At 62.7% G+C, this 24,213-nt stretch overlaps 2 protein-coding genes and 2 gene segments (V, D, J or C); 2 read left to right on the top strand and 2 right to left on the bottom strand.

The window, feature by feature from the left end:
* Window positions 1–636: 636 nt before the first annotated feature.
* On the top strand, window positions 637–6,983 carry LOC141476521 (immunoglobulin heavy variable 3-23-like). The segment is given in 4 exon segments: window positions 637–719; window positions 5,536–5,588; window positions 5,706–6,014; window positions 6,973–6,983. Coding segments are annotated over 4 exon segments (456 nt in total).
* A 649-nt stretch (window positions 6,984–7,632) lies between these two features.
* Window positions 7,633–12,413, bottom strand: LOC141476522 (uncharacterized). The gene is made up of 7 exons (XM_074165210.1): window positions 12,379–12,413; window positions 12,227–12,285; window positions 11,788–12,105; window positions 9,917–10,126; window positions 8,545–8,625; window positions 8,119–8,427; window positions 7,633–7,733 (listed from the first exon to the last, which is right to left on the bottom strand). The coding sequence occupies exons 1-7, from the start codon at window positions 12,411–12,413 to the stop codon at window positions 7,633–7,635; spliced, it is 1,113 nt and encodes a 370-aa protein (XP_074021311.1).
* Window positions 12,414–12,816: 403 nt separating this feature from the next.
* On the top strand, window positions 12,817–23,146 carry LOC141476523 (uncharacterized). Its single transcript, XM_074165211.1, has 6 exons — window positions 12,817–12,902; window positions 13,677–13,735; window positions 16,384–16,692; window positions 18,138–18,191; window positions 22,330–22,635; window positions 22,986–23,146. Exons 1-6 carry the CDS (start codon window positions 12,817–12,819, stop codon window positions 23,144–23,146), a joined length of 975 nt encoding a protein of 324 aa, XP_074021312.1.
* On the bottom strand, window positions 20,925–22,036 carry LOC141476517 (immunoglobulin heavy variable 3-23-like). The segment is given in 4 exon segments: window positions 20,925–20,980; window positions 21,420–21,731; window positions 21,849–21,907; window positions 22,002–22,036. Coding segments are annotated over 4 exon segments (462 nt in total).
* Window positions 23,147–24,213: the final 1,067 nt, after the last annotated feature.

Raw genomic sequence — 24,213 nt, forward strand, 5'->3', positions numbered from 1 at the left:
TGGTGAAGCGCCCCTTGACCGACGGCGCGTAGCTTGTGCTACCATCGCTCCAAATACTCGCAACAAACTCCAGCCCCTTCCCGGGCGCCTGTCGCATCCATCCCATGCCGAAGCTGCTGAAGGTGAATCCGGAGGCCTTGCAGCGGAGGGTGAGGGACCCCCCGGGTGTCTGGAGGCCCCCTCCGGACTCCACCAGCTCCACGGCCGCCCGCAGCCCTGGGGAGGGAGAAAGGAAGGAGAGAATTGAGTCACCCCCAAGGTCCCGCCATCGCTCGCTCCCCCATCTCTGCTCCCGTTCCCCAACATCCCTGGGCTGTGTCCCCACATCTCAGCATCTTCCCAAAACCCTTCCCCTCAGCCTGGACCTTTTCATCAAGCCCAGACCCCTCACCTCAGCCCACACGTCCCCTGGCTGGGTCCCAGCATCTCCCCAAAATCCCTGCCCCGTGATCCCAGACCCCATCCCTGCCCCCTGCCCGCTCCATCCCAGGGACCCCAAACCCCTGCCTGGTGCCAAACACACTCGCCCTGAGCCTCAACTCCCCTGAAACCAGCCCAAAATCCTGCTGGCTGCCCAAATTCATGCCCAGAGCCGTGTCCTGCCCGGGCTCCACCTTCACCTTCAGCAGCTACGACATGCTCTGGGTGCGACAGGCGCCCGGGAAGGGGCTGGAGTGGGTCGTGAGTATTGACAGCGATGGTAGCACCTACTATGCGCCGTCGGTCAAGGGGCGCTTCACCCTCTCCAGGGACAACTCCCAGAGCACGCTCACGCTGCAGATGAACAGCCTCAAGGCCGAGGACACGGCCACCTACTACTGCGCCAAACGTGACGCTGGTGGTGGTGGTGCTGCTTATGTTGGTGGTGGCCCTGACTCCGTCACTCCTGACTCATGTTCCCACATCCCACCATCTTCCCCAAAATCCTTGCTCCCAGCCCAGACCCTGCCCCAACCCCGGGCTCGTGCAGCCACCGGCGTCCTTTACCCTGAACCCCCACCCTCGTCTTGAGCCCCAACATCCTGGTGCTGTTCCCCCACTTCCCAGCATCTCCCCACATCCTGCCCCAAGCCTGGACCCTTTACATGAGTCTGGACCCCTTGCAAAGACCCTGGAGCTTTCCCTCGTCCCCAAATCCCTGGGTCTTGTGCCCAAATTCCACCCCTGACCCTCCCCTGCCTGGGCTCCGCCAGCACCTCCAGCAGCTTCCAAATAGAGTGGTGGCAACGGACACCCGGGATCTTCCCAAAATGCTTGCTCCAAGCCCAGGGCCCTTTCCCGAGCCCAGTCATCCCTACCCCACGTCCCAAAACCCCAGTATCTTTCCCCAAATCCATGTCTTCACTCCAGATCCCCAATCCCAGCCCCATCTCTCACCCCCAGCCCGGACCCTGCACGATGCTCAGACCTTTTCCCCCCAGCCCTGGACCCTGGCACCCTCCTTTGGTTCCACCATCCCCCCGACCAGCTCCAGCCCCACGGGGCAGACAGGACCTCCTGTATCATCCACGGGACCCAGCGCAGGGATGTGGGGACACGGAGCCAGGGTCGGGGCCACCATCAGCACCAGGACTACCACCACCAGTAGCTTTGGCGCAGTAGTAGGTGGCCGTGTCCTCGGCCTTGAGGCTGTTCATCTGCAGCGTGAGCGTGCTCTGGGAGTTGTCCCTGGAGATGGTGAAGCGCCCCTTGACCGACGGTACGTACCAGGTGTAACCACCATTGAAGTTAATCCCCGCAACGGCCTCGAGCCCCTTCCCGGGCGCCTGTCGCATCCATCCCATGCCGGTGTTGCTGAAATCGAATCCGGAGGCCTTGCAGCGGAGGGTGAGGGACCCCCCGGGTGTCTGGAGGCCCCCTCCGGACTCCACCAGCTCCACGGCCGCCCGCAGCCCTGGGGAGGGAGAAAGGAAGGAGAGAATTGAGTCACCCCCAATGTCCCGCCATCGCTCGCTCCCCCATCTCCGCTCCCGTTCCCCAACATCCCTGGGCTGTGTCCCCACATCTCAGCATCTTCCCAAAACCCTTCCCCTCAGCCTGGACCTTTTCATCAAGCCCAGACCCCTCACCTCAGCCCACACGTCCCCTCGCTGGGTCCCAGCATCTCCCCAAAATCCCTGCCCCGTGATCCCAGACCCCATCCCTGCCCCCTGCCCGCTCCATCCCAGGGACCCCAAACCCCTGCCTGGTGCCAAACACACTTGCCCTGAGCCTCAACTCCCCTGAAACCAGCCCAAAATCCTGCTGGCTGCCCAAATTCCTGCCCAGAGCCGTGTCCTGCCCGGGCTCCACCTTCACCTTCAGCAGCTCCTGCATGACTTGGGTGCGACAGGCTCCCGGGAAGGGGCTGGAATACGTCGCGCATATTAGCTACGATGGTAGTGACACAAGCTACGCGTCGTCGGTCAAGGGGCGCTTCACCATCTCCAGGGACAACTCCCAGAGCACGCTCACGCTGCAGATGAACAGCCTCAGGGCCGAGGACACGGCCACCTACTACTGCGCCAAAGATGGTTGGGCTGGTGCTGCTGGAGGCACCGACCCCGTCACTGTGTCCCACATCCCTGCGCTGGGTCCCCACATCTGAGCACCTTCCCCCCACCCAACACCAACCTGGCCCCTTCCACCAAACGTGGACCATTCTCCCAACTTGGGTCCTTGTCCTGAGTCTTCACCATTGGCCCCCAGCCCACCCCAGACCCCTCTCCTGAACCCTGAGCCAGAAGTCAAGACTGGGAACAAAGGTTTTGGGGAAGATGCTGGGATTTTGGGATGCGGGGCAGGGACGTTGGGGCTCAGGACAGGGTGCTGAGACTTGGAGTGAGGATTTTGGGAAGATCCCGGGTGTCTGTTGCCCCCAGTCCATTTGGAAGCTGCTGGAGGTGACACCGGAGCCCGGGCAGGGGAGGGTCAGTGGGGGAATTTGGGCACAAGATCCAGGGTTTTGGGCACCGGGCAGGGGTCTGTGCACCTGGCAAAGGGTCCCGGGTTGGGGAAATGGTCCAGGCTGTGGCCAAGGGTTCAGGGAAGGGGCCCAGGGTGGGTCCTGGGGGTCTGGGCACAGGAAGGGTCCAGAGTCGTTGGTGGGAGAGAGTCTTAGAGCAAAGGCTGAATCCAGAGGGTCCATGTTTGGGAGAAGGAGCCGTGATGGGTACAGGAGTTTTTGGGAGGTGCTGGGAACTGGGGAACCATCGCAGGGATGCGGGGACACGGTGATGGTGTCAGTGCCCTCACCACCATCACCACCAGCATGTTTGGCACAGTAGTAGGTGGCCGTGTCCTCGGCCTTGAGGCTGTTCATCTGCAGCGTGAGCGTGCTCTGGGAGTTGTCCCTGGAGATGGTGAAGCGCCCCTTGACCGACGGCGCGTAGCTTGTGCTACTACCAGTAGGGCTGATACCCTCCAGCAGATCCACATCCCACCGACGTGGGTGGGACTCACCGAGGGAGCCCTCGGTCCCCTCCTCCAGCTCATGGATAAAGATCTCAGAGACGGAGATGGGGGAGCGAGCGATGGCGGGACCTTGGGGGTGACTCAATTCTCTCCTTCCTTTCTCCCTCCCCAGGGCTGCGGGCGGCCGTGGAGCTGGTGGAGTCCGGAGGGGGCCTCCAGACACCCGGGGGGTCCCTCACCCTCCGCTGCAAGGCCTCCGGATTCACCTTCAGCAGCAACGCCATGCAATGGGTGCGACAGGCGCCCGGGAAGGGGCTCGAATACATCGCGGGTATTAGCAGTGATGGTAGCACAGGATACCATCCGTCGGTCTGGGGGCGCTTCACCATCTCCAGGGACAACTCCCAGAGCACGGTCACGCTGCAGATGAACAGCCTCAGGGCCGAGGACACGGCCACCTACTACTGCGCCAAAAGTGCTGGTATCACAGTGCTGGTGATGCTTATGGTTATTGTGGCACCGACCCCGGCACCGTGTCCCCACACTCTGCTCCACAAGGGCACGTTTCTGGCTCTGGAGGTGACCCTGGGTGTTGGGGTTCTGCACCGGGCAGGGGTTGGGGCCCCATGGGGGCGTCCAGGCTTTGGGGGTTCCTCACTGGGTGGGAGAAGAATGGTCTTGGGGACAATGGCCGAGGCTCAAGGCAAGGACCTGGGTTGGGTGCAGGGGTCTGCGCTGGGGGGAAGGGTCCAGGCCGGGGGGCTGGGGCTTTTGGGGCAGATGCTGGGAATTGGGGAACAGGTGAGGGATGTGCAGACTCAGGCCAAATGGTTTCAGCGAGATGCTGAGCTGCTGGAAGGCAGAGTGGGGACGTTTGGGATCGGGGCAGGATCAGGGAGTTGGGAGAGGTTGGGGCAGGGACTCGGGCACGGGGCTGGGACCCAGGAACCATGCAGAAAGGCTGGGTGCAGCGTTTGGGGTGAGGACCGGGGATTTTGGCCCCGTGCAGGATTTGGGGTCCCTGGGATGGGGCAGGGATGGGGGGTCTGGGGACACAGTGGAAAGGCTGGGCAGGCGGTGCAGGGACTGGGCAGGGGTTTGGGGTTGGTTCAAGGGTGTGGGCACCCTGCGTGGGTCTGTGCTGGGTGCAGGGGTGTGGGGAAGGAGCTGGGGTGTTGGGGTGCAGGGCAGGGGGTGCGAGGCTTGGGGCAGAGAGTTTGACCCAGGTACTGGAAGACCCTGGCACAGGGTCTGAATCCAGAGGGTCCAGGTTTGGGGGAAGGGGAAGGCTGGGTTCAGGGGTTTTGGGGAGGTGCTGGGAACTTTGGGGAGCCAGCGCAGGGATGTGGGGACACGGTGACGGGGTCGGGGCCACCGACGGCATAAGCAGCACCATAACCACCACTGTAAGCACGTTTGGCGCAGTAGTAGGTGGCCGTGTCCTCGGCCCTGAGGCTGTTCATCTGCAGCGTGAGCGTGCTCTGGGAGTTGTCCCTGGAGATGGTGAAGCGCCCCTTGACCGACGGTACGTACCAGGTGTAACCACCATTGAAGTTAATCCCCGCAACGGCCTCGAGCCCCTTCCCGGGCGCCTGTCGCATCCATCCCATGCCGGTGTTGCTGAAATCGAAGCCGGAGCCCTTGCAGCGGAGGGTGAGGGACCCCCCGGGTGTCTGGAGGCCCCCTCCGGACTCCACCAGCTCCACGGCCGCCCGCAGCCCTGGGGAGGGAGAAAGGAAGGAGACAAGCCAAAGCATCCTCACTCCAAGTCTCAGCACCCCTGTCCTGGGCCCCGACGTCCCTGCCCCGCATCCCAAAATCCCAGCATCTTCACCCAAATCCCACTACCTTCCCCAGTCCTTGGCCTGAGCATCCCCCACGCCGTGATATCACAGCATCTTCCCCAATCCCTGCATTTTCCCCAACATCCCAGCACCTTCCCTCAAATCCTTGCCCCCACCCTGGACCTCCACTCCCAGCCCCGTCTCTCGCCCCCAGCCCGGACCCTGCACGATGATCAGACCTTTTGCCCCCAACCCTGGACCCTGGCACCCTCCTTTGGTTCCACCATCCCCCCGACCAGCTCCAGCCCCACAGGGCAGACAGGACCGCCCCATAAGGTCCCATCAGGGCCCATCCCAGCTCAGCCCCTTCCACCTTCCTCCTCCTCCTCCTCCTCCTGGCCGCCCTCCCAGGTAGGACCCCAACTCCCCGCCATTGACACCCCCCTCCCCGGGCGCGGAGATGGGGGAGCGAGCGATGGCGGGACCTTGGGGGTGACTCAATTCTCTCCTTCCTTTCTCCCTCCCCAGGGCTGCGGGCGGCCGAGGAGCTGGTGGAGTCCGGAGGGGGCCTCCAGACACCCGGGGGGTCCCTCACCCTCCGCTGCAAGGCCTCCGGATTCACCTTCAGCAGCTACGGCATGAACTGGGTGCGACAGGCACCCGGGAAGGGGCTGGAGTGGGTCACGGGTATTACCAGCAGTGGTAGTAGCACAGGCTACGCACCGTCGGTCAAGGGGCGCTTCACCATCTCCAGGGACAACTCCCAGAGCACGGTCACGCTGCAGATGAACAGCCTCAGGGCCGAGGACACGGCCACCTACTACTGCGCCAAAGATGGTTGGGCTGGTGCTACTGGAGGCACCGACACCGGCACCCTGTCCCCACATCCCTGCGCTGGGTCCCCACATCTCAGCACCTTCCCCCCACCCAACACCAACCTGACCCCTTCCACCAAACGTGGACCATTCTCCCAACTTGGGTCCTTGTCCTGAGTCTTCACCATTGGCCCCGAGCCAACCCCAGACCCCTCTCCTGAACCCCAATCCAGGGGCCAGCACTGGGAACAAAGGTTTTGGGGAAGATGCTGGGATTTTGGGATGCGGGGCAGGGACGTTGGGGCTCAGGACAGGGGTGCTGAGACTTGGAGTGAGGATTTTGGGAAGATCCCGGGTGTCTGTTGCCCCCAGTCCATTTGGAAGCTGCTGGAGGTGACGCCGGAGCCCGGGCAGGGGCGGGTCAGGGGGGGAATTTGGGCACAAGATCCAGGGTTTTGGGCACCGGGCAGGGGTCTGCGCTCCTGGCAAAGGGTCCCGGGTTGGGGAAATGGTCCAGGCTGTGGCCAAGGGTTCAGGGAAGGGGCCCAGGGTGGGTCCTGGGGGTCTGGGCACAGGAAGGGTCCAGAGTCGTTGGTGGGAGAGAGTCTTAGAGCAAAGGCTGAATCCAGAGGGTGCATGTTTGGGGAAAGGAGCCACAATGGGTTCAGGGGTTTTGGGGAGGAGCTGGGAACTGGGGACCCAGCGCAGGGACGTGGGGACACGGTGATGGGGTCAGTGCCCTCACCATCATCACCACCATCACGTTTGGCGCAGTAGTAGGTGGCCGTGTCCTCGGCCTTGAGGCTGTTCATCTGCAGCGTGAGCGTGCTCTGGGAGTTGTCCCTGGAGATGGTGAAGCGCCCCTTGACCGACGGCGCGTAGCTTGTGCTACTACCAGTAGGGCTGATACCCTCCAGCAGATCCACATCCCACCGACTTGGGTGGGACTCACTGAGGGAGCCCTCGGTCCCCTCCTCCAGCTCGTGGATAAAGATCTCAGAGATGGAGATGGGGGAGTGAGCGATGGCGGGACCTTGGGGGTGACTCAATTCTCTCCTTCCTTTCTCCCTCCCCAGGGCTGCGGGCGGCCGTGGAGCTGGTGGAGTCCGGAGGGGGCCTCCAGACACCCGGGGGGTCCCTCACCCTCCGCTGCAAGGCCTCCGGATTCGATTTCAGCAACACCGGCATGGGATGGATGCAACAGGCGCCCGGGAAGGGGCTCGAGGCCGTTGCGGGGATTAACTTCAATGGTGGTTACACCTGGTACGTACCGTCGGTCAAGGGGCGCTTCACCATCTCCAGGGACAACTCCCAGAGCACGGTCACGCTGCAGATGAACAGCCTCAAGGCTGAGGACACGGCCACCTACTACTGCGCCAAAGCTACTGGTGGTGGTAGTCCTGGTGCTGGTGGTGGCCCCGACCCTGGCTCCGTGTCCCCACATCCCTGAGCTGGGTCCCATGGATGATACGGGAGGTCCTGTCTGCCCCGTGGGGCTGGAGCTGGACGGGGGGATGGTGGAACCAAAGGAGGGTGCCAGGGTCCAGGGCTGAGGGTGAGAGACGGGGCTGGGAGCGGGGATCCGGGGTGGGGGCAAAGGGTTGGGGTTCAGGACAGGGTCCAGCGTTGGGGCAAAGGGGTCAGGAAGGTGTAAGTCGGGGCACAGGAAGGGTCTGGGCTCTGTGTCGGGGTCCGGGACTCACAGCAAAGGGGGTTTGGGAAGAAAAGCATTTCCGACTGGCTGCAAAGAGTGGAGATTTGGGCCAAAGCTGGTCAAGGGTGGGGGCAAACAGTCAAGATTTGGGCTGAAATGGGTTGAGGATTGGGGTAAATGGTTGAGATTTGGTACAAAAATGGTTGAATTTGGGGCAAGTGGTTGACACTTGGGGCAAAAAGTCAAGCCTGGGGAAAAACTGGTCGAGTCGTGGCAGAAACAGTTGAGATTTGGTACGAATCACTGGGATTTAGGGCAAACAAGGTTGGGGGCAAAGGGTCGAAGCTCAGGGCAAGGACTTGGGTTGGGTGAAGGGTTTGAGGAAGATGTGGGGACCCTGCGCAGGGATGTGGGGACACGGGGCCGGGGTTGGGGCCACCACCAACATAAGCATCACCACTACAACCACTACCATCAGCTTTGGCGCAGTAGTAGGTGGCCGTGTCCTCGGCCTTGAGGCTGTTCATCTGCAGCGTGACCGTGCTCTGGGAGTTGTCCCTGGAGATGGTGAAGCGCCCCTTGACCGACGGATGGTATCCTGTGCTACCATCACTGCTAATACCCGCGATGTATTCGAGCCCCTTCCCGGGCGCCTGTCGCACCCAGTTCATGCTGAAGCTGCTGAAGGTGAATCCGGAGGCCTTGCAGCGGAGGGTGAGGGACCCCCCAGGTGTCTGGAGGCCCCCTCCGGACTCCACCAGCTCCTCGGCCGCCCGCAGCCCTGGGGAGGGAGAAAGGAAGGAGAGAATTGAGTCATCCCCGAGGTCCCACCATCGCTCGCTCCCCCATCTCCGCGCCCGGGGAGGGGGGTGTCAATGGCGGGGAGTTGGGGTCCTACCTGGGAGGGCGGCCAGGAGGAGGAGGAGGAGGGTGGAGGGGCTGAGCAGGGATGGGTCCTTTGGGGGGGCACATGGGGGTCCTGCAGGGGGGTCGCTGCTGGCTCACGTTCAGCCCCTCTCGCCCAACACCCCCAGGTCCTTTTCCAGCCACTCTTCCCCCAGCCTGGAGCGTCCATGGGCTTGGGGTGAGCCAAGGGCAGGACCCGGCCCTGGCCCTTGTTGAACCTCCCACCGTTGGCTGGACCCATGGATGCGGCCTGTCCAGAGCCCTCTGTGGAGCCTTCCCACCTCCAGCAGATCCACATCCCACCGACTTGGGTGGGACTCACCAAGGGAGCCCTCGGTCCCCTCCTCCAGCTCGTGGATAAAGATCTCAGAGATGGAGATGGGGGAGCGAGCGATGGCGGGACCTTGGGGGTGACTCAATTCTCTCCTTCCTTTCTCCCTCCCCAGGGCTGCGGGCGGCCGTGGAGCTGGTGGAGTCCGGAGGGGGCCTCCAGACACCCGGGAGGTCCCTCACCCTCCGCTGCAAGGCCTCCGGATTCACCTTCAGCAGCTACGACATGCAATGGGTGCGACAGGCGCCCGGGAAGGGGCTGGAGTTCGTCGTGAGTATTCACAGCAGTGGTAGTGGCACAGCCTACGCGCCGTCGGTCAAGGGGCGCTTCACCATCTCCAGGGACAACTCCCAGAGCACGGTCACGCTGCAGATGAACAGCCTCAGGGCCGAGGACACAGCCACCTACTACTGCGCCAAACGTGCTGATAGTGGTTGTGGTGGTGGCCCCGACCCCGGCACCGTGACCCAACTCTCTGCTCTGCTCTGGGGAGAGCCCACCTGGAGCCCTTCGTCCAGCTCTGGAGTCCTCAGCCCAGGAAGGACAGGAAGAAAGGACACGTCAGCCACAACGTCACTGAGCCCCAACATCCCTCAGCTCTTCCCCCAATTCTCGGCACCTCCCGAAAACCCCAGCCTGGACCCTTCCCCCAGCCCAGAGCCCTGCACCCAACCCAGGTCCTTGTCCTGAGCCTCGGCCATTGTCCCCAATTGAGGGGAGTGAGGACCCCCGAAGCCTGGACGCACCAACGGTGCCCCAACCCCTGCAGGGTGCAGAACCCCAACACCCGGGGTCACCTCCAGAGCCAGAAACGTGCCCTTGTGGAGCAGAGGGTGGGGACACGGTGCCGGGGCCGGTGCCACAATAACCTTAAGCATCACCAGCACTGTGATACCAGCACTTTTGGCGCAGTAGTAGGTGGCCGTGTCCTCGGCCCTGAGGCTGTTCATCTGCAGCGTGACCGTGCTCTGGGAGTTGTCCCTGGAGATGGTGAAGCGCCCCTTGACCGACGGTGCGTAGCTTGTGTCACTACCATCGTAGCTAATATGCGCGACGTATTCCAGCCCCTTCCCGGGCGCCTGTCGCACCCAGAGCATGTCGTAGCTGCTGAAGGTGAAGGTGGAGCCTGGGCAGGACACGGCTCCGGGGATGAATTTGGGCAGCCAGCAGGATTTTGGGCTGGTTTCAGGGGAGTTGAGGCTCAGGGCGAGTGTGTTTGGCACCAGGCAGGGGCTTGGGGGCCCTGGGATGGAGCGGGCAGGGGGCAGGGATGGGGTCTGGGATCACGGGGCAGGGATTTTGGGGAGATGCTGGGACCCAGCGAGGGGACGTGTGGGCTGAGGTGAGGGGTCTGGGCTTGATGAAAAGGTCCAGGCTGAGGGGAAGGGTTTTGGGAAGATGCTGAGATGTGGGGACACAGCCCAGGGATGTTGGGGAACGGGAGCGGAGATGGGGGAGCGAGCGATGGCGGGACCTTGGGGGAGACTCAATTCTCTCCTTCCTTTCTCCCTCCCCAGGGCTGCGGGCGGCCGTGGAGCTGGTGGAGTCTGGAGGGGGCCTCCAGACACCCGGGGGGTCCCTCACCCTCCGCTGCAAGGCCTCCGGATTCACCTTCAGCAGCTTCGGCATGGGATGGATGCGACAGGCGCCCGGGAAGGGGCTGGAGTTTGTTGCGAGTATTTGGAGCGATGGTAGCAGCACAAGCTACGCGCCGTCGGTCAAGGGGCGCTTCACCATCTCCAGGGACAACTCCCAGAGCACGCTCACGCTGCAGATGAACAGCCTCAAGGCCGAGGACACGGCCACCTACTACTGCGCCAAAGCTTATGGTAGTGGTAGTGCTGGTGATGCTTATTGTGGTGGTGGCTCTGATCCAGGCACCGTGTCCCCACACTCTGCATCACAAGGGCACGTTTCTGGCTCTGGAGGTGACCCCGGGTGTTGGGGTTCTGCACCGGGCAGGGGTTGGGGCATCGTGGGGTGTCCAGGCTTTGGGGGTCCTCACTGGGTGGGAGAAGAATGGTCTTGGGAACAATGGCCAAGGCTCAGGACAAGGACCTGGGTTGGGTGCAGGGGTCTGGGCTGGGGGGAAGGGTCCAGGCCGGGGGGCTGGGGCTTTTGGGGAAGATGCTGGGAATTGGGGAACAGCTGAGGGATGTGCAGACTCAGGCCAAATGGTTTCAGCGAGATGCTGAGCTGCTGGAAGGCAGAGCGGGGACGTTCGGGATCGGGGCAGGATCGGGGCTCGGGGAGTTGGGAGAGGTTGGGGCAGGGACTCGGGCACGGGGCTGGGACCCAGGAACCATGCAGAAAGGCTGGGTGCAGCGTTTGGGGTGAGGACAGGGGATTTTGGCCCCGTGCAGGATTTGGCGTCACGGCCCCACACCGTCATTTGATGACACGGCCACCTACTACTGCGCCAAAAGTGCTGATAGTGGTTGTGGTGGTGGCCCCGACCCCGGCACCGTGACCCAACTCTCTGCTCTGCTCTGGGGAGAGCCCACCTGGAGCCCTTCGTCCAGCTCTGGAGTCCTCAGCCCAGGAAGGACAGGAAGAAAGGACACGTCAGCCACAACGTCACTGAGCCCCAACATCCCTCAGCTCTTCCCCCAATTCTCAGCACCTCCCGAAAACCCCAGCCTGGACCCTTCCCCCAGCCCAGAGCCCTGCACCCAACCCAGGTCCTTGTCCTGAGCCTCGGCCATTGTCCCCAAGACCATTCTTCTCCCACCCAGTGAGGACCCCCAAAGCGTGGACGCCCCACGGTGCCCCAACCCCTGCCCGGTGCAGAACCCCAACACCCGGGGTCACCTCCAGAGCCAGAAACGTGCCCTTGAGGAGCAGAGTGTGGGGACACGGTGCCGGGGTCGGTGCCACAACCACCATAAGCATCACAAGCATTACCACTAGCATAAGCTTTGGCGCAGTAGTAGGTGGCCGTGTCCTCGGCCCTGAGGCTGTTCATCTGCAGCGTGAGCGTGCTCTGGGAGTTGTCCCTGGAGATGGTGAAGTGCCCCTTGACCGACGACGCGTAGCCTGTGCTACTACCATCGCTGTAAATACCCGCGACGAACTCCAGCCCCTTCCCGGGCGCCTGTCGGGCACAAACCATGGCGTAGCTGCTGAAGGTGAATCCGGAGGCCTTGCAGCGGAGGGTGAGGGACCCCCCGGGTGTCTGGAGGCCCCCTCCGGACTCCACCAGCTCCTCGGCCGCCCGCAGCCCTGGGGAGGGAGAAAGGAAGGAGAGAATTGAGTCACCCCCGAGGTCCCGCCATCGCTCGCTCCCCCATCTCCGCGCCCGGGGAGGGGGGGGGGTGTCAATGGCGGGGAGTTGGGGTCCTACCTGGGAGGGCGGCCAGGAGGAGGAGGAGGAGGAGGAGGAGGAGGGTGGAAGGGGCTGAGCTGGGATGGGCCCTGATGGGACCTTATGGGGCGGTCCTGTCTGCCCCGTGGGGCTGGAGCTGGTCGGGGGATGGTGGAACCAAAGGAGGGTGCCAGGGTCCAGGGTTGGGGGCAAAAGGTCTGATCATCGTGCAGGGTCCGGGCTGGGGGCGAGAGACGGGGCTGGGAGTGGGGGTCCGGGGTGGGGGCAAGGATTTGGGGGAAGATTCTGGGATGTTGGGGAAAATGCAGGGATTGGGGAAGATGCTGCGATATCACGGCGCGGGGGATGCTCAGGCCAAGGACTGGGGAAGGTAGTGGGATTTGGGGGAAGATGCTGGGATTTTGGGATGCGGGGCAGGGACGTCGGGGCCCAGGACAGAGGTGCTGAGACTTGGAGTGAGGATGCTTTGGCTTGTCTCCTTCCTTTCTCCCTCCCCAGGGCTGCGGGCGGCCGTGGAGCTGGTGGAGTCCGGAGGGGGCCTCCAGACACCCGGGGGGTCCCTCACCCTCCGCTGCAAGGCCTCCGGATTCACCTTCAGCAGCTTCACAATGTTCTGGGTGCGACAGGCGCCCGGGAAGGGGCTTGAATACATCGCGGATATCACCAGCAGTGGTAGTAGCACAGCCTACGCGCCGTCGGTCAAGGGGCGCTTCACCATCTCCAGGGACAACTCCCAGAGCACGGTCACGCTGCAGATGAACAGCCTCAGGGCCGAGGACACAGCCACCTACTACTGCGCCAAAAGTGCTGATAGTGGTTGTGGTGGTGGCCCCGACCCCGGCCCCGTGTCCCCACATCCCTGCGCTGGGTCCCCACATCTTCCTCAAACCCTTCGCCCAACCCAGGTCCTTGCCCTGAGCTTCGACCCTTTGCCCCCAACCTTGGCTCATTTTGCCCTAAATCCCAACCATTCGTACCAAATCTCAACTGTTTCTGCCATGACTTGACCAGTTTTTCCCCAGGCTTGACTTTTTGCCCCAAGTGTCAACCACTTGCCCCAAATTCAACCATTTTTGTACCAAATCTCAACCACTTGCCCCAATCCTCAACCCCTTTTGGCCCAAATGTTTACTGTTTGCCCCACCCTTGACCAGCTTTGGCCCAAATCTCCACTCTTTGCAGCCAGTCTGAAATGTTTTTGTTCCCAAACCCCCTTTGCTGTGAGTCCCGGACCCCGACACAGAGCCCAGACCCTTCCTGTGCCCCGACTTACACCTTCCTGACCCCTTTGCCCCAACGCTGGACCCTGTCCTGAACCGCAACCCTTTGCCCCCACCCCGGATCCCCGCTCCCAGCCCCGTCTCTCACCCCCAGCCCTGGACCCTGGCACCCTCCTTTGGTTCCACCATCCCCCCGACCAGCTCCAGCCCCACGGGGCAGACAGGACCGCCCCATAAGGTCCCATCAGGACCCATCCCAGCTCAGACCCCTCCACTCTTCTCCTCCTCCTACTGACCGCCCTCCCAGGTAGGACCCCAATTCCCCGCCATTGACACCCCCCTCCCCGGGCGCGGAGATGGGGGAGCGAGCGATGGCGGGACCTTGGGGGTGACTCAATTCTCTCCTTCCTTTCTCCCTCCCCAGGGCTGCGGGCGGCCGTGGAGCTGGTGGAGTCCGGAGGGGGCCTCCAGACACCCGGGGGGTCCCTCACCCTCCGCTGCAAGGGCTCCGGCTTCACCTTCAGCAGCTTCCCCATGGGATGGATGCGACAGGCGCCTGGGAAGGGGCTGGAGTGGGTCGTGACTATTAGCAGCAGTGGTAGTTACATCTACTACGCGCCGTCGGTCAAGGGGCGCTTCACCATCTCCAAGGACAACTCCCAGAGCACGGTCACGCTGCAGATGAACAGCCTCAGGGCCGAGGACACGGCCACCTACTACTGCGCCAAAGCTGCTGATGGTTATGGTGGTGAGGGCACCGACCCCATCACCGTGTCCCCACATCCCTGCGATGGTTCCCCAGTTCCCAGCACCTCCCAAAAACTCCTGTACCCATCACGGCTCCTTCTCCCAAACATGGACCCTCTGGATTCAGCCTTTGCTCTAAGACTCTCTCCCACCAACGACTCTGGACCCTTCCTGTGCCCAGACCCCCAGGACCCACCCTGGGCCCCTTCCCTGAACCCTTGGCCACAGCCTGGACCATTTCCCCAACCCGGGACCCTTTGCCAGGAGCGCAGACCCCTGCCCGGTGCCCAAAACCCTGGATCTTGTGCCCAAATTCCCCCCCTGACCCGCCCCTGCCCGGGCTCCGGTGTCACCTCCAGCAGCTTCTATATGGAGTGGGGGCAACAGACACCCGGGATCTTCCCAAAATCCTCACTCCAAGTCTCAGCACCCCTGTCCTGGGCCCCAACGTCCCTGCCCCGCATCCCAAAATCCCAGCATCTTCCCCAAAACCTTTGTTCCCAGCCTTGACTTCTGGCTCAGGGGTCTGGGGTGGGCTCGGGGCCAATGGTGAAGACTCAGGACAAGGACCCGGGTTGGGATCAGGGCCCATGTTTAGTGGAAGGGGCCAGGCTGGGTGTGGAGTGGGGGGAAGGTCAGAGATGTGGGGACCCAGAGCAGGGATGTGGGGACACGGTGACGCTTTGGTGCCACCAACAGCACCACCATAACCATAACCACCAAATCTTGACCATTTATCCAATCCACAAGACATTTTGGCCCAAATCTTGACTGTTTGCCCCCACCCTTGACCAGCTTTGGCCCAAATCTCCACTCTTTGCAGCCAGTCTGAAATGCTTTTCTTCCCAAACCCCCTTTGCTGTGAGTCCCGGACCCCGACACAGAGCCCAGACCCTTCCTGTGCCCCGACTTACACCTTCCTGACCCCTTTGCCCCAACGCTGGACCCTGTCCTGAACCCCGACCCTTTGCCCCCACCCCGGATCCCCGCTCCCAGCCCCGTCTCTCACCCCCAGCCCTGGACCCTGGCACCCTCCTTTGGTTCCACCATCCCCCCGACCAGCTCCAGCCCCACGGGGCAGACAGGACCTCCTGTATCATCCATGGGACCCAGCTCAGGGATGTGGGGACACGGAGCCAGGGTCGGGGCCACCATCAGCACCAGGACTACCACCACCAGTAGCTTTGGCGCAGTAGTAGGTGGCCGTGTCCTCGGCCTTGAGGCTGTTCATCTGCAGCGTGAGCGTGCTCTGGGAGTTGTCCCTGGAGATGGTGAAGCGCCCCTTGACCGACGGTACGTACCAGGTGTAACCACCATTGAAGTTAATCCCCGCAACGGCCTCGAGCCCCTTCCCGGGCGCCTGTCGCATCCATCCCATGCCGGTGTTGCTGAAATCGAAGCCGGAGGCCTTGCAGCGGAGGGTGAGGGACCCCCCGGGTGTCTGGAGGCCCCCTCCGGACTCCACCAGCTCCACGGCCGCCCGCAGCCCTGGGGAGGGAGAAAGGAAGGAGAGAATTGAGTCACCCCCAAGGTCCCGCCATCGCTCGCTCCCCCATCTCCGCTCCCGCTCCCCAACATCCCTGGGCTGTGTCCCCACATCTCAGCATCTTCCCAAAACCCTTCCCCTGAGCCTGGAGCTTTTCATCAAGCCCAGACCCCTCACCTCAGCCCACACGTCCCCTGGCTGTCTCCCAGCATCTCCCCAAAATCCCTGCCCCGTGATCCCAGACCCCATCCCTGCCCCCTGCCCGCTCCATCCCAGGGACCCCAAACCCCTGCCTGGTGCCAAACACACTCGCCCTGAGCCTCAACTCCCCTGAAACCAGCCCAAAATCCTGCTGGCTGCCCAAATTCATGCCCAGAGCCGTGTCCTTCCCCAGCTCCAGATTCGCCTTCATCCCCAAATCTTTACTCCTTCCCCCAACTCTCAATTGCCTGGCCCAAAGTCAACCAATTTTGTCCCAAATCCTGACTCTTTGCCCCATCCCTCAACTCTTTTGGCCCCAAACCCTCGAGCGTTTCTGGCAAATCTCAACCGGTTTTGCCCCCAAAAGCCCTTTCCTCTGGGACCTGGAACCCAACACAGAGCCCAGACCCTTCCTGTGTCCCAGACCCCCCAGGAGCCCACATTTGCTCCCCTGAGGCTGGTCGCAGTCTGGAGCAAGAACCAGGGGGAGCTGGGGTCCTCCCCTTCTGCCCCTTCCTCAGGGCTGCGGGCGGCCGTGGAGCTGGTGGAGTCCGGAGGGGGCCTCCAGACACCCGGGGGGTCCCTCACCCTCCACTGCAAGGCCTCCGGATTCACCTTCAGCTACAACGGCATGGGATGGATCCGACAGGCGCCTGGGAAGGGGCTGGAATTCGTCGCGAGTATTACCAGCAGTGGTAGTTACACAGACTACGCGCCGTCGGTCAAGGGGCGCTTCACCATCTCCAGGGACAACTCCCAGAGCACGGTCACGCTGCAGATGAACAGCCTCAGGGACGACGACACGGCCACCTACTACTGCGCCAAAGATGGTTGGGCTGGTGCTGCTGGAGGCACCGACCCCGGCCCCGTGTCCCCACATCCCTGCGCTGGGTCCCCACATCTCAGCACCTTCCCCCCACCCAACACCAACCTGGCCCCTTCCACCAAACGTGGACCATTCTCCCAACTTGGGTCCTTTCCCTGAGTCTTCACCATTGGCCCCGAGCCCACCCCAGACCCCTCTCCTGAACCCGGAGCCAGATTCAAGGCTGGGGAAGAAGGTTTTGGGGAAGATGCTGGGATTTTGGGATGCGGGGCAGGGACGTTGGGGCTCAGGACAGGGGTGCTGAGACTTGGAGTGAGGATTTTGGGAAGATCCCGGGTGTCTGTTGCCCCCACTCCATTTGGAAGCTGCTGGAGGTGACACCGGAGCCCCGGCAGGGGAGGGTCAGGGCGGGAATTTGGGCACAGGACCCAGGGATCTGGGCACGAGGGAAAGGTCCAGGCGCGTGTAAAGGGTCCAGGCTTGGGGCAGAATGTGGGGAGATGCTGGGAAGAGGGGGAACACCGCCAGGATGTTGGGGCTCAGGACGAGGGTGGGGGTTCAGGGTGAAGGACGCCGGTGGCTGCAAGAGCCCAGGCTTGGGGCAGGGTCTGGGCTGGGAGCAAGGATTTTGGGGAAGATGGTGGGATGTGGGAACATGAGTCAGGAGTGACGGAGTCAGGGCCACCACCAACATAAGCAGCAGCACCACCACCAGCGTCACGTTTGGCGCAGTAGTAGGTGGCCGTGTCCTCGGCCCTGAGGCTGTTCATCTGCAGCGTGAGCGTGCTCTGGGAGTTGTCCCTGGAGATGGTGAAGCGCCCCTTGACCGACGGCGCGTAGTCTGTGCTACTACCACCGCTGCTAATACCCGCGACGTATTCAAGCCCCTTCCCAGGCGCCTGTCGCATCCATCCCATGGCGTTGCTGCTGAAGGTGAATCCAGAGGCCTTGCAGCGGAGGGTGAGGGACCCCCCGGGTGTCTGGAGGCCCCCTCCGGACTCCACCAGCTCCACGGCCGCCCGCAGCCCTGGGGAGGGAGAAAGGAAGGAGACAAGCCAAAGCATCCTCACTCCAAGTCTCAGCACCCCTGTCCTGGGCCCCGACGTCCCTGCCCCGCATCCCAGAATCCCAGCATCTTCCCCCAAATCCCACTACCTTCCCCAGTCCTTGGCCTGAGCATCCCCTGCGCCGTGATATCGCAGCATCTTCCCCAATCCCTGCATTTTCCCCAACATCCCAGCATCTTCCCCCAAATCCTTGCCCCCACCCCGGACCCCCACTCCCAGCCCCGTCTCTCGCCCCCAGCCCGGACCCTGCACGATGATCAGACCTTTTGCCCCCAACCCTGGACCCTGGCACCCTCCCCCTGGCATCCCCCTGAGCAGCTCCAGCCCCACGGGGCAGACAGGACCGCCCCATAAGGTCCCATCAGGGCCCATCCCAGCTCAGCCCCTTCCACCTTCCTTCTCCTCCTCCTCCTCCTCCTCCTGGCCGCCCTCCCAGGTAGGACCCCAACTCCCCGCCATTGACACCCCCTCCCCGGGCGCGGAGATGGAGGAGCGAGCGATGGCGGGACCTCGGGGGTGACTCAATTCTCTCCTTCCTTTCTCCCTCCCCAGGGCTGCGGGCGGCCGTGGAGCTGGTGGAGTCCGGAGGGGGCCTCCAGACACCCGGGGGGTCCCTCACCCTCCGCTGCAAGGGCTCCGGATTCACCTTCAGCAGCTTCCAAATGGGATGGGTGCGACAGGCGCCTGGGAAGGGGCTGGAGTTCATTGCGGATATTGAAAGTGGTGGTACCACAGGATACGACACGGCCAACTACCCGTTCGGTTCTGGGCCCCTCACTCCAGGAAGGACATTGAGCTGCTGGAGCGTGTCCAGAGGAGAGCCACCAAGCTGGTGAGGGGTCTGGAGAACAAGTCACACGAGGAGAGGCTGAGGGAACTGGGCATGGTTAGTTTGGAGAAGAGGAGGCTGAGGGGGGACCTCATTGCCCTCTACAACTCCCTGAAAGGAAGGTGTAGAGAGGTGGGTGTTGGCCTCTTCTCCCAAGGGAATAAGGACAGGAGCAGAGGAAATGGTCTGAAGTTGGGGCAGGGGAGGTTTGGATCAGATATGAGGAAGAATTCCTTTCCTGAGAGGGTGGTCAGGCCCTGGAACAGCCTGCCCGGGGAGGTGGTGGAGTCGCCATCCCTGGAGGGATTTAAGGACCGTGTAGAGGTGGCACTTCAGGGCATGCTCTAGTGCCCGAGACTGTTGGGTTGTGTCTCTTTGTGGTTTGTTTGTGTGGGTTTCTTTTTCTTTTTTCTTTTTTTTTGTGGTTGGACTCGGTGATCTCAAAGGTCCCTTCCAACCATGAGGATTCTGTGATTCAGTGACACTGCGCCAAAGATTACGGTGATGGTGGCGGCACCGACCCCAGCACCGTGTCCCCAACATCCCTGCACTGGGTCCCCAATTCCCAGCATCTTCCCGAAAACCCCAGCCCCCGGCCTGGACCCTTCCCCCCAGCCCAGAGCCCTGCACCCAACCCAGGTCCTTGTCCTGAGCCTCGGCCATTGTCCCCAAGACCATTCTTCTCCCACCCAGTGAGGAACCCCAAAGCCTGGACGCCCCACGGTGCCCCAACCCCTGCCCGGTGCAGAACCCCAACACCCGGGGTCACCTCCAGAGCCAGAAACGTGCCCTTGTGGAGCAGAGTGTGGGGACATGGTGCCGGGGTTGGGGCCACAACCACCATAAGCATCACCAGCACTGCCGCTACCATCAGCTTTGGCGCAGTAGTAGGTGGCCGTGTCCTCGGCCCTGAGGCTGTTCATCTGCAGCGTGACCGTGCTCTGGGAGTTGTCCCTGGAGATGGTGAAGCGCCCCTTGACCGACGGCGCGTAGTTTGTGTAACTACCATCGTAGCTAATACCCGCGACGTATTCCAGCCCCTTCCCGGGAGCCTGTCGGGCCCAAACCATGGCGTAGCTGCTGAAGGTGAATCCGGAGGCCTTGCAGCGGAGGGTGAGGGACCCCCCGGGTGTCTGGAGGCCCCCTCCGGACTCCACCAGCTCCACGGCCGCCCGTAGCCCTGGGGAGGGAGAAAGGAAGGAGAGAATTGAGTCACCCCCAAGGTCCCGCCATCGCTCGCTCCCCCATCTCCGCTCCTGTTCCCCAACATCCCTGGGCTGTGTCCCCACATCTCAGCATCTTCCCAAAACCCTTCCCCTGAGCCTGGAGCTTTTCATCAAGCCCAGACCCCTCACCTCAGCCCACACGTCCCCTCGCTGGCTCCCAGCATCTCCCCAAAATCCCTGCCCCGTGATCCCAGACCCCATCCCTGTCCCCTGCCCGCTCCATCCCAGGGACCCCAAACCCCTGCCTGGTGCCAAACACACTCGCCCTGAGCCTCAACTCCCCTGAAACCAGCCCAAAATCCTGCTGGCTGCCCAAATTCCTGCCCGGAGCTGTGTCCTGCCCAGGCTCCGGCTTTACGTTCAGCAGCTACGACATGCAGTGGGTGCGACAGGCGCCCAGGAAGGGGCTGGAGTTCGTTGCGAGTATTAACAATGATGGTAGTACCACAAATTACGCGCCGTCGGTCAAGGGGCGCTTCACCCTCTCCAGGGACAACTCCCAGAGCACGGTCACGCTGCAGATGAACAGCCTCAGGGCCGAGGACACGGCCACCTACTACTGCGCCAAACGTGACGCTGCTGGTGGTGGTGCTGATGGTGGCCCCGACCCTGGCCCCGTGTCCCCACATCCCTGCGCTGGGTCCCCACATCTTCCTCAAACCCTTCACCCAACCGAGGTCCTTGCCTCAAGCCTCAACCCTTTGCCCCCAGCCTTGACTGTTTTTGCCCCAAGTCTCCACTCTTCCCTCCAAATTCAACCATTTTTTCCAAAGTCAGAATTTTGATGGAAACCTCAACCGTTTTAGTTCCCAAACCTTGACTGTTTTTACCCCAAACCTCAATCGTCCCCCTGTACTGGGCACTGGTGAGTCCCCACCTCAAGTGCTGGGTCCAGTTTTGGAGGAGGTCTATCTCCTGCCAAGAGGAAAGACCTGGAGGGGCTGGAGCGGGTCCAGGGAAGGGCAACGGAGCTGGTGTGCCAAAACTGCTTATGGTGGTTATGGTGATGCTGGTGGCACCGACCCCCGCCCCGTGTCCCCACATCCCAACACGTCTGGGGCAGAGCCGGGCAGGGGGCGCAGGGATGGGGCAGGGAGTTGGGCACAGGAAGGGGTCAGCACTTGGGGCAGGGATTTGGGTTCAGTTCAGCGATTTTTGGGAGAATTTTGGCTATGGGGACAGAAAGGGTTGATGTTGGGGCCCGGTGCTGGGCTGGGCTCAGGGCAGGGGTCCGGGGTGGGGGCAGTGGGGCAGGGTGTGTGGGGAGGAGAACGGGGGCTGGGTCTCTGCAGGGCCCGGGGGTCTCTGCAGGGTTTGGGAGGGGGCCCGGGGAAGGGATTTGGGTCCCAGAGAGAGATTTCAGCCGCCAGAGGGACAAGGCGAGAGGAACGGGTGCGGGGCTGGAGCGAAGGTCCAGCGTGGGTGCAGGGGAGTGTGCGGAGAAGGTGGGATTGGGGGACACAGCGCAGGGATGTTGGGGCTGGGGCCAGAGAGACCTGGCTGGGGTCTGGGGTTTTGGGGAGATGGTGGGATGTGAGGACCCAAAACAGGGATGAGAGGGACACGGTGCTGGGGTCGGGGCAACCACCAGCATAACCACAACCACCACCAGCTTCTTTGGCGCAGTAGTAGGTGGCCGTGTCCTCGGCCCTGAGGCTGTTCATCTGCAGCGTGACCGTGCTCTGGGAGTTGTCCCTGGAGATGGTGAAGCGCCCCTTGACCGACGGCGCGTATTTTGTGGTACTGCCATCATCGTAAATACTCTCAACGAACTCCAGCCCCTTCCCGGGCGCCTGTCGCACCCAGAGCATGGCTTTGCTGCTGAAATCGAATCCGGAGGCCTTGCAGCGGAGGGTGAGGGACCCCCCGGGTGTCTGGAGGCCCCCTCCGGACTCCACCAGCTCCACGGCCGCCCGCAGCCCTGGGGAGGGAGAAAGGAAGGAGAGAATTGAGTCACCCCCGAGGTCCCGCCATCGCTCGCTCCCCCATCTCCGCGCCCGGGGAGGGGGGTTTCAATGGCGGGGAGTTGGGGTCCTACCTGGGAGGGCGGCCAGGAGGAGGAGGAGGAGGAGGAGGAGGAGGGTGGAAGGGGCTGAGCTGGGATGGGCCCTGATGGGACCTTATGGGGCGGTCCTGTCTGCCCCGTGGGGCTGGAGCTGGTCGGGGGGATGGTGGAACCAAAGGAGGGTGCCAGGGTCCAGGGTTGGGGGCAAAAGGTCTGATCATCGTGCAGGGTCCGGGCTGGGGGCGAGAGACGGGGCTGGGAGTGGGGGTCCGGGGTGGGGGCAAGGATTTGGGGGAAGATGCTGGGATGTTGGGGAAAATGCAGGGATTGGGGAAGATGCTGCGATATCACGGCGCAGGGGATGCTCAGGCCAAGGATTGGGGAAGGTAGTGGGATTTGGGGGAAGATGCTGGGATTCTGGGATGCGGGGCAGGGACGTCGGGGCCCAGGACAGGGGTGCTGAGACTTGGAGTGAGGATGCTTTGGCTTGTCTCCTTCCTTTCTCCCTCCCCAGGGCTGCGGGCGGCCGTGGAGCTGGTGGAGTCCGGAGGGGGCCTCCAGACACCCGGGGGGTCCCTCACCCTCCGCTGCAAGGCCTCCGGATTCACCTTCAGCAGCTTCACAATGTTCTGGGTGCGACAGGCGCCCGGGAAGGGGCTTGAATACATCGCGGATATCACCAGCAGTGGTAGTAGCACAGCCTACGCGCCGTCGGTCAAGGGGCGCTTCACCATCTCCAGGGACAACTCCCAGAGCACGGTCACGCTGCAGATGAACAGCCTCAGGGCCGAGGACACGGCCACCTACTACTGCGCCAAAAGTGCTGATAGTGGTTGTGGTGGTGGCCCCGACCCCGGCCCCGTGTCCCCACATCCCTGCGCTGGGTCCCCACATCTTCATCAAACCCTTCGCCCAACCCAGCTCCTTGCCCTGAGCTTCGACCCTTTGCCCCCAACCTTGGCTCATTTTGCCCTAAATCCCAACCATTCGTACCAAATCTCAACTGTTTCTGCCACGACTTGGCCAGTTTTTCCCCAGGCTTGACTTTTTGCCCCAAGTGTCAACCACTTGCCCCAAATTCAACCATTTTTGTACCAAATCTCAACACTTGCCACAATCCTCAACCCATTTCAGCCCAAATCTTGACTGTTCACCCTCCCCCTTGACCAGCTTTGGCCCAAATCTCCACTCTTTGCAGCCAGTCGGAAATGCTTTTCTTCCCAAACCCCCTTTGCTGTGAGTCCCGGACCCCGACACAGAGCCCAGACCCTTCCTGTGCCCCGACTTACACCTTCCTGACCCCTTTGCCCCAACGCTGGACCCTGTCCTGAACCCCAACCCTTTGCCCCCACCCCGGATCCCCGCTCCCAGCCCCGTCTCTCACCCCCAGCCCTGGACCCTGGCACCTTCCTTTGGTTCCACCATCCCCGCGACCAGCTCCAGCCCCACGGGGCAGACAGGACCTCCCGTATCATCCATGGGACCCAGCGCAGGGATGTGGGGACACGGAGCCAGGGTCGGGGCCACCACCAGCACCAGGACTACCACCACCAGTAGCTTTGGCGCAGTAGTAGGTGGCCGTGTCCTCGGCCTTGAGGCTGTTCATCTGCAGCGTGAGCGTGCTCTGGGAGTTGTCCCTGGAGATGGTGAAGCGCCCCTTGACCGACGGTACGTACCAGGTGTAACCACCATTGAAGTTAATCCCCGCAACGGCCTCGAGCCCCTTCCCGGGCGCCTGTCGCATCCATCCCATGCCGGTGTTGCTGAAATCGAATCCGGAGGCCTTGCAGCGGAGGGTGAGGGACCCCCCGGGTGTCTGGAGGCCCCCTCCGGACTCCACCAGCTCCACGGCCGCCCGCAGCCCTGGGGAGGGAGAAAGGAAGGAGAGAATTGAGTCACCCCCAAGGTCCCGCCATCGCTCGCTCCCCCATCTCCGCTCCCGTTCCCCAACATCCCTGGGCTGTGTCCCCACATCTCAGCATCTTCCCAAAACCCTTCCCCTGAGCCTGGAGCTTTTCATCAAGCCCAGACCCCTCACCTCAGCCCACACGTCCCCTGGCTGGCTCCCAGCATCTCCCCAAAATCCCTGCCCCGTGATCCCAGACCCCATCCCTGCCCCCTGCCCGCTCCATCCCAGGGACCCCAAACCCCTGCCTGGTGCCAAACACACTCGCCCTGAGCCTCAACTCCCCTGAAACCAGCCCAAAATCCTGCTGGCTGCCCAAATTCATGCCCAGAGCCGTGTCCTTCCCCAGCTCCAGATTCGCCTTCATCCCCAAATCTTTACTCCTTCCCCCAACTCTCAATTGCCTGGCCCAAAGTCAACCAATTTTGTCCCAAATCCTGACTCTTTGCCCCATCCCTCAACTCTTTTGGCCCCAAACCCTCGAGCGTTTCT

The sequence above is a fragment of the Numenius arquata genome, chromosome 38 (assembly GCF_964106895.1).
Source record: "Numenius arquata chromosome 38, bNumArq3.hap1.1, whole genome shotgun sequence".
NCBI classification, from domain to species: Eukaryota; Metazoa; Chordata; class Aves; order Charadriiformes; family Scolopacidae; genus Numenius; species Numenius arquata.

What these genes read in the sequence shown, in the direction of transcription:
- LOC141476522 (XM_074165210.1), bottom strand. Translation starts at nt 12,413, where the DNA reads ATGATCAGACCTTTTGCCCCCAACCCTGGACCCTG. An exon ending in CGCCAAAGCTTATGCTAGTG is followed by an intron (nt 10,127 to 11,787) that starts GTAATGCTTGTG and finishes GCTCCATCCCAG; the next exon opens with GGCCCCCAAGCCCCTGCCTG. An exon ending in CGCGCATATTAGCTACGATG is followed by an intron (nt 8,626 to 9,916) that starts GTAGTGACACAA and finishes ACCCCCCTGCAG; the next exon opens with GACCCCCATGTGCCCCCCCA.
- LOC141476523 (XM_074165211.1), top strand. Translation starts at nt 12,817, where the DNA reads ATGTTCTGGGTGCGACAGGCGCCCGGGAAGGGGCTTGAATACATCGCG. An exon ending in CCTACTGACCGCCCTCCCAG is followed by an intron (nt 13,736 to 16,383) that starts GTAGGACCCCAA and finishes CCCCTTCCTCAG; the next exon opens with GGCTGCGGGCGGCCGTGGAG. An exon ending in CACCTACTACTGCGCCAAAA is followed by an intron (nt 22,636 to 22,985) that starts GTGCTGATAGTG and finishes CCCCTTGACCAG; the next exon opens with CTTTGGCCCAAATCTCCACT.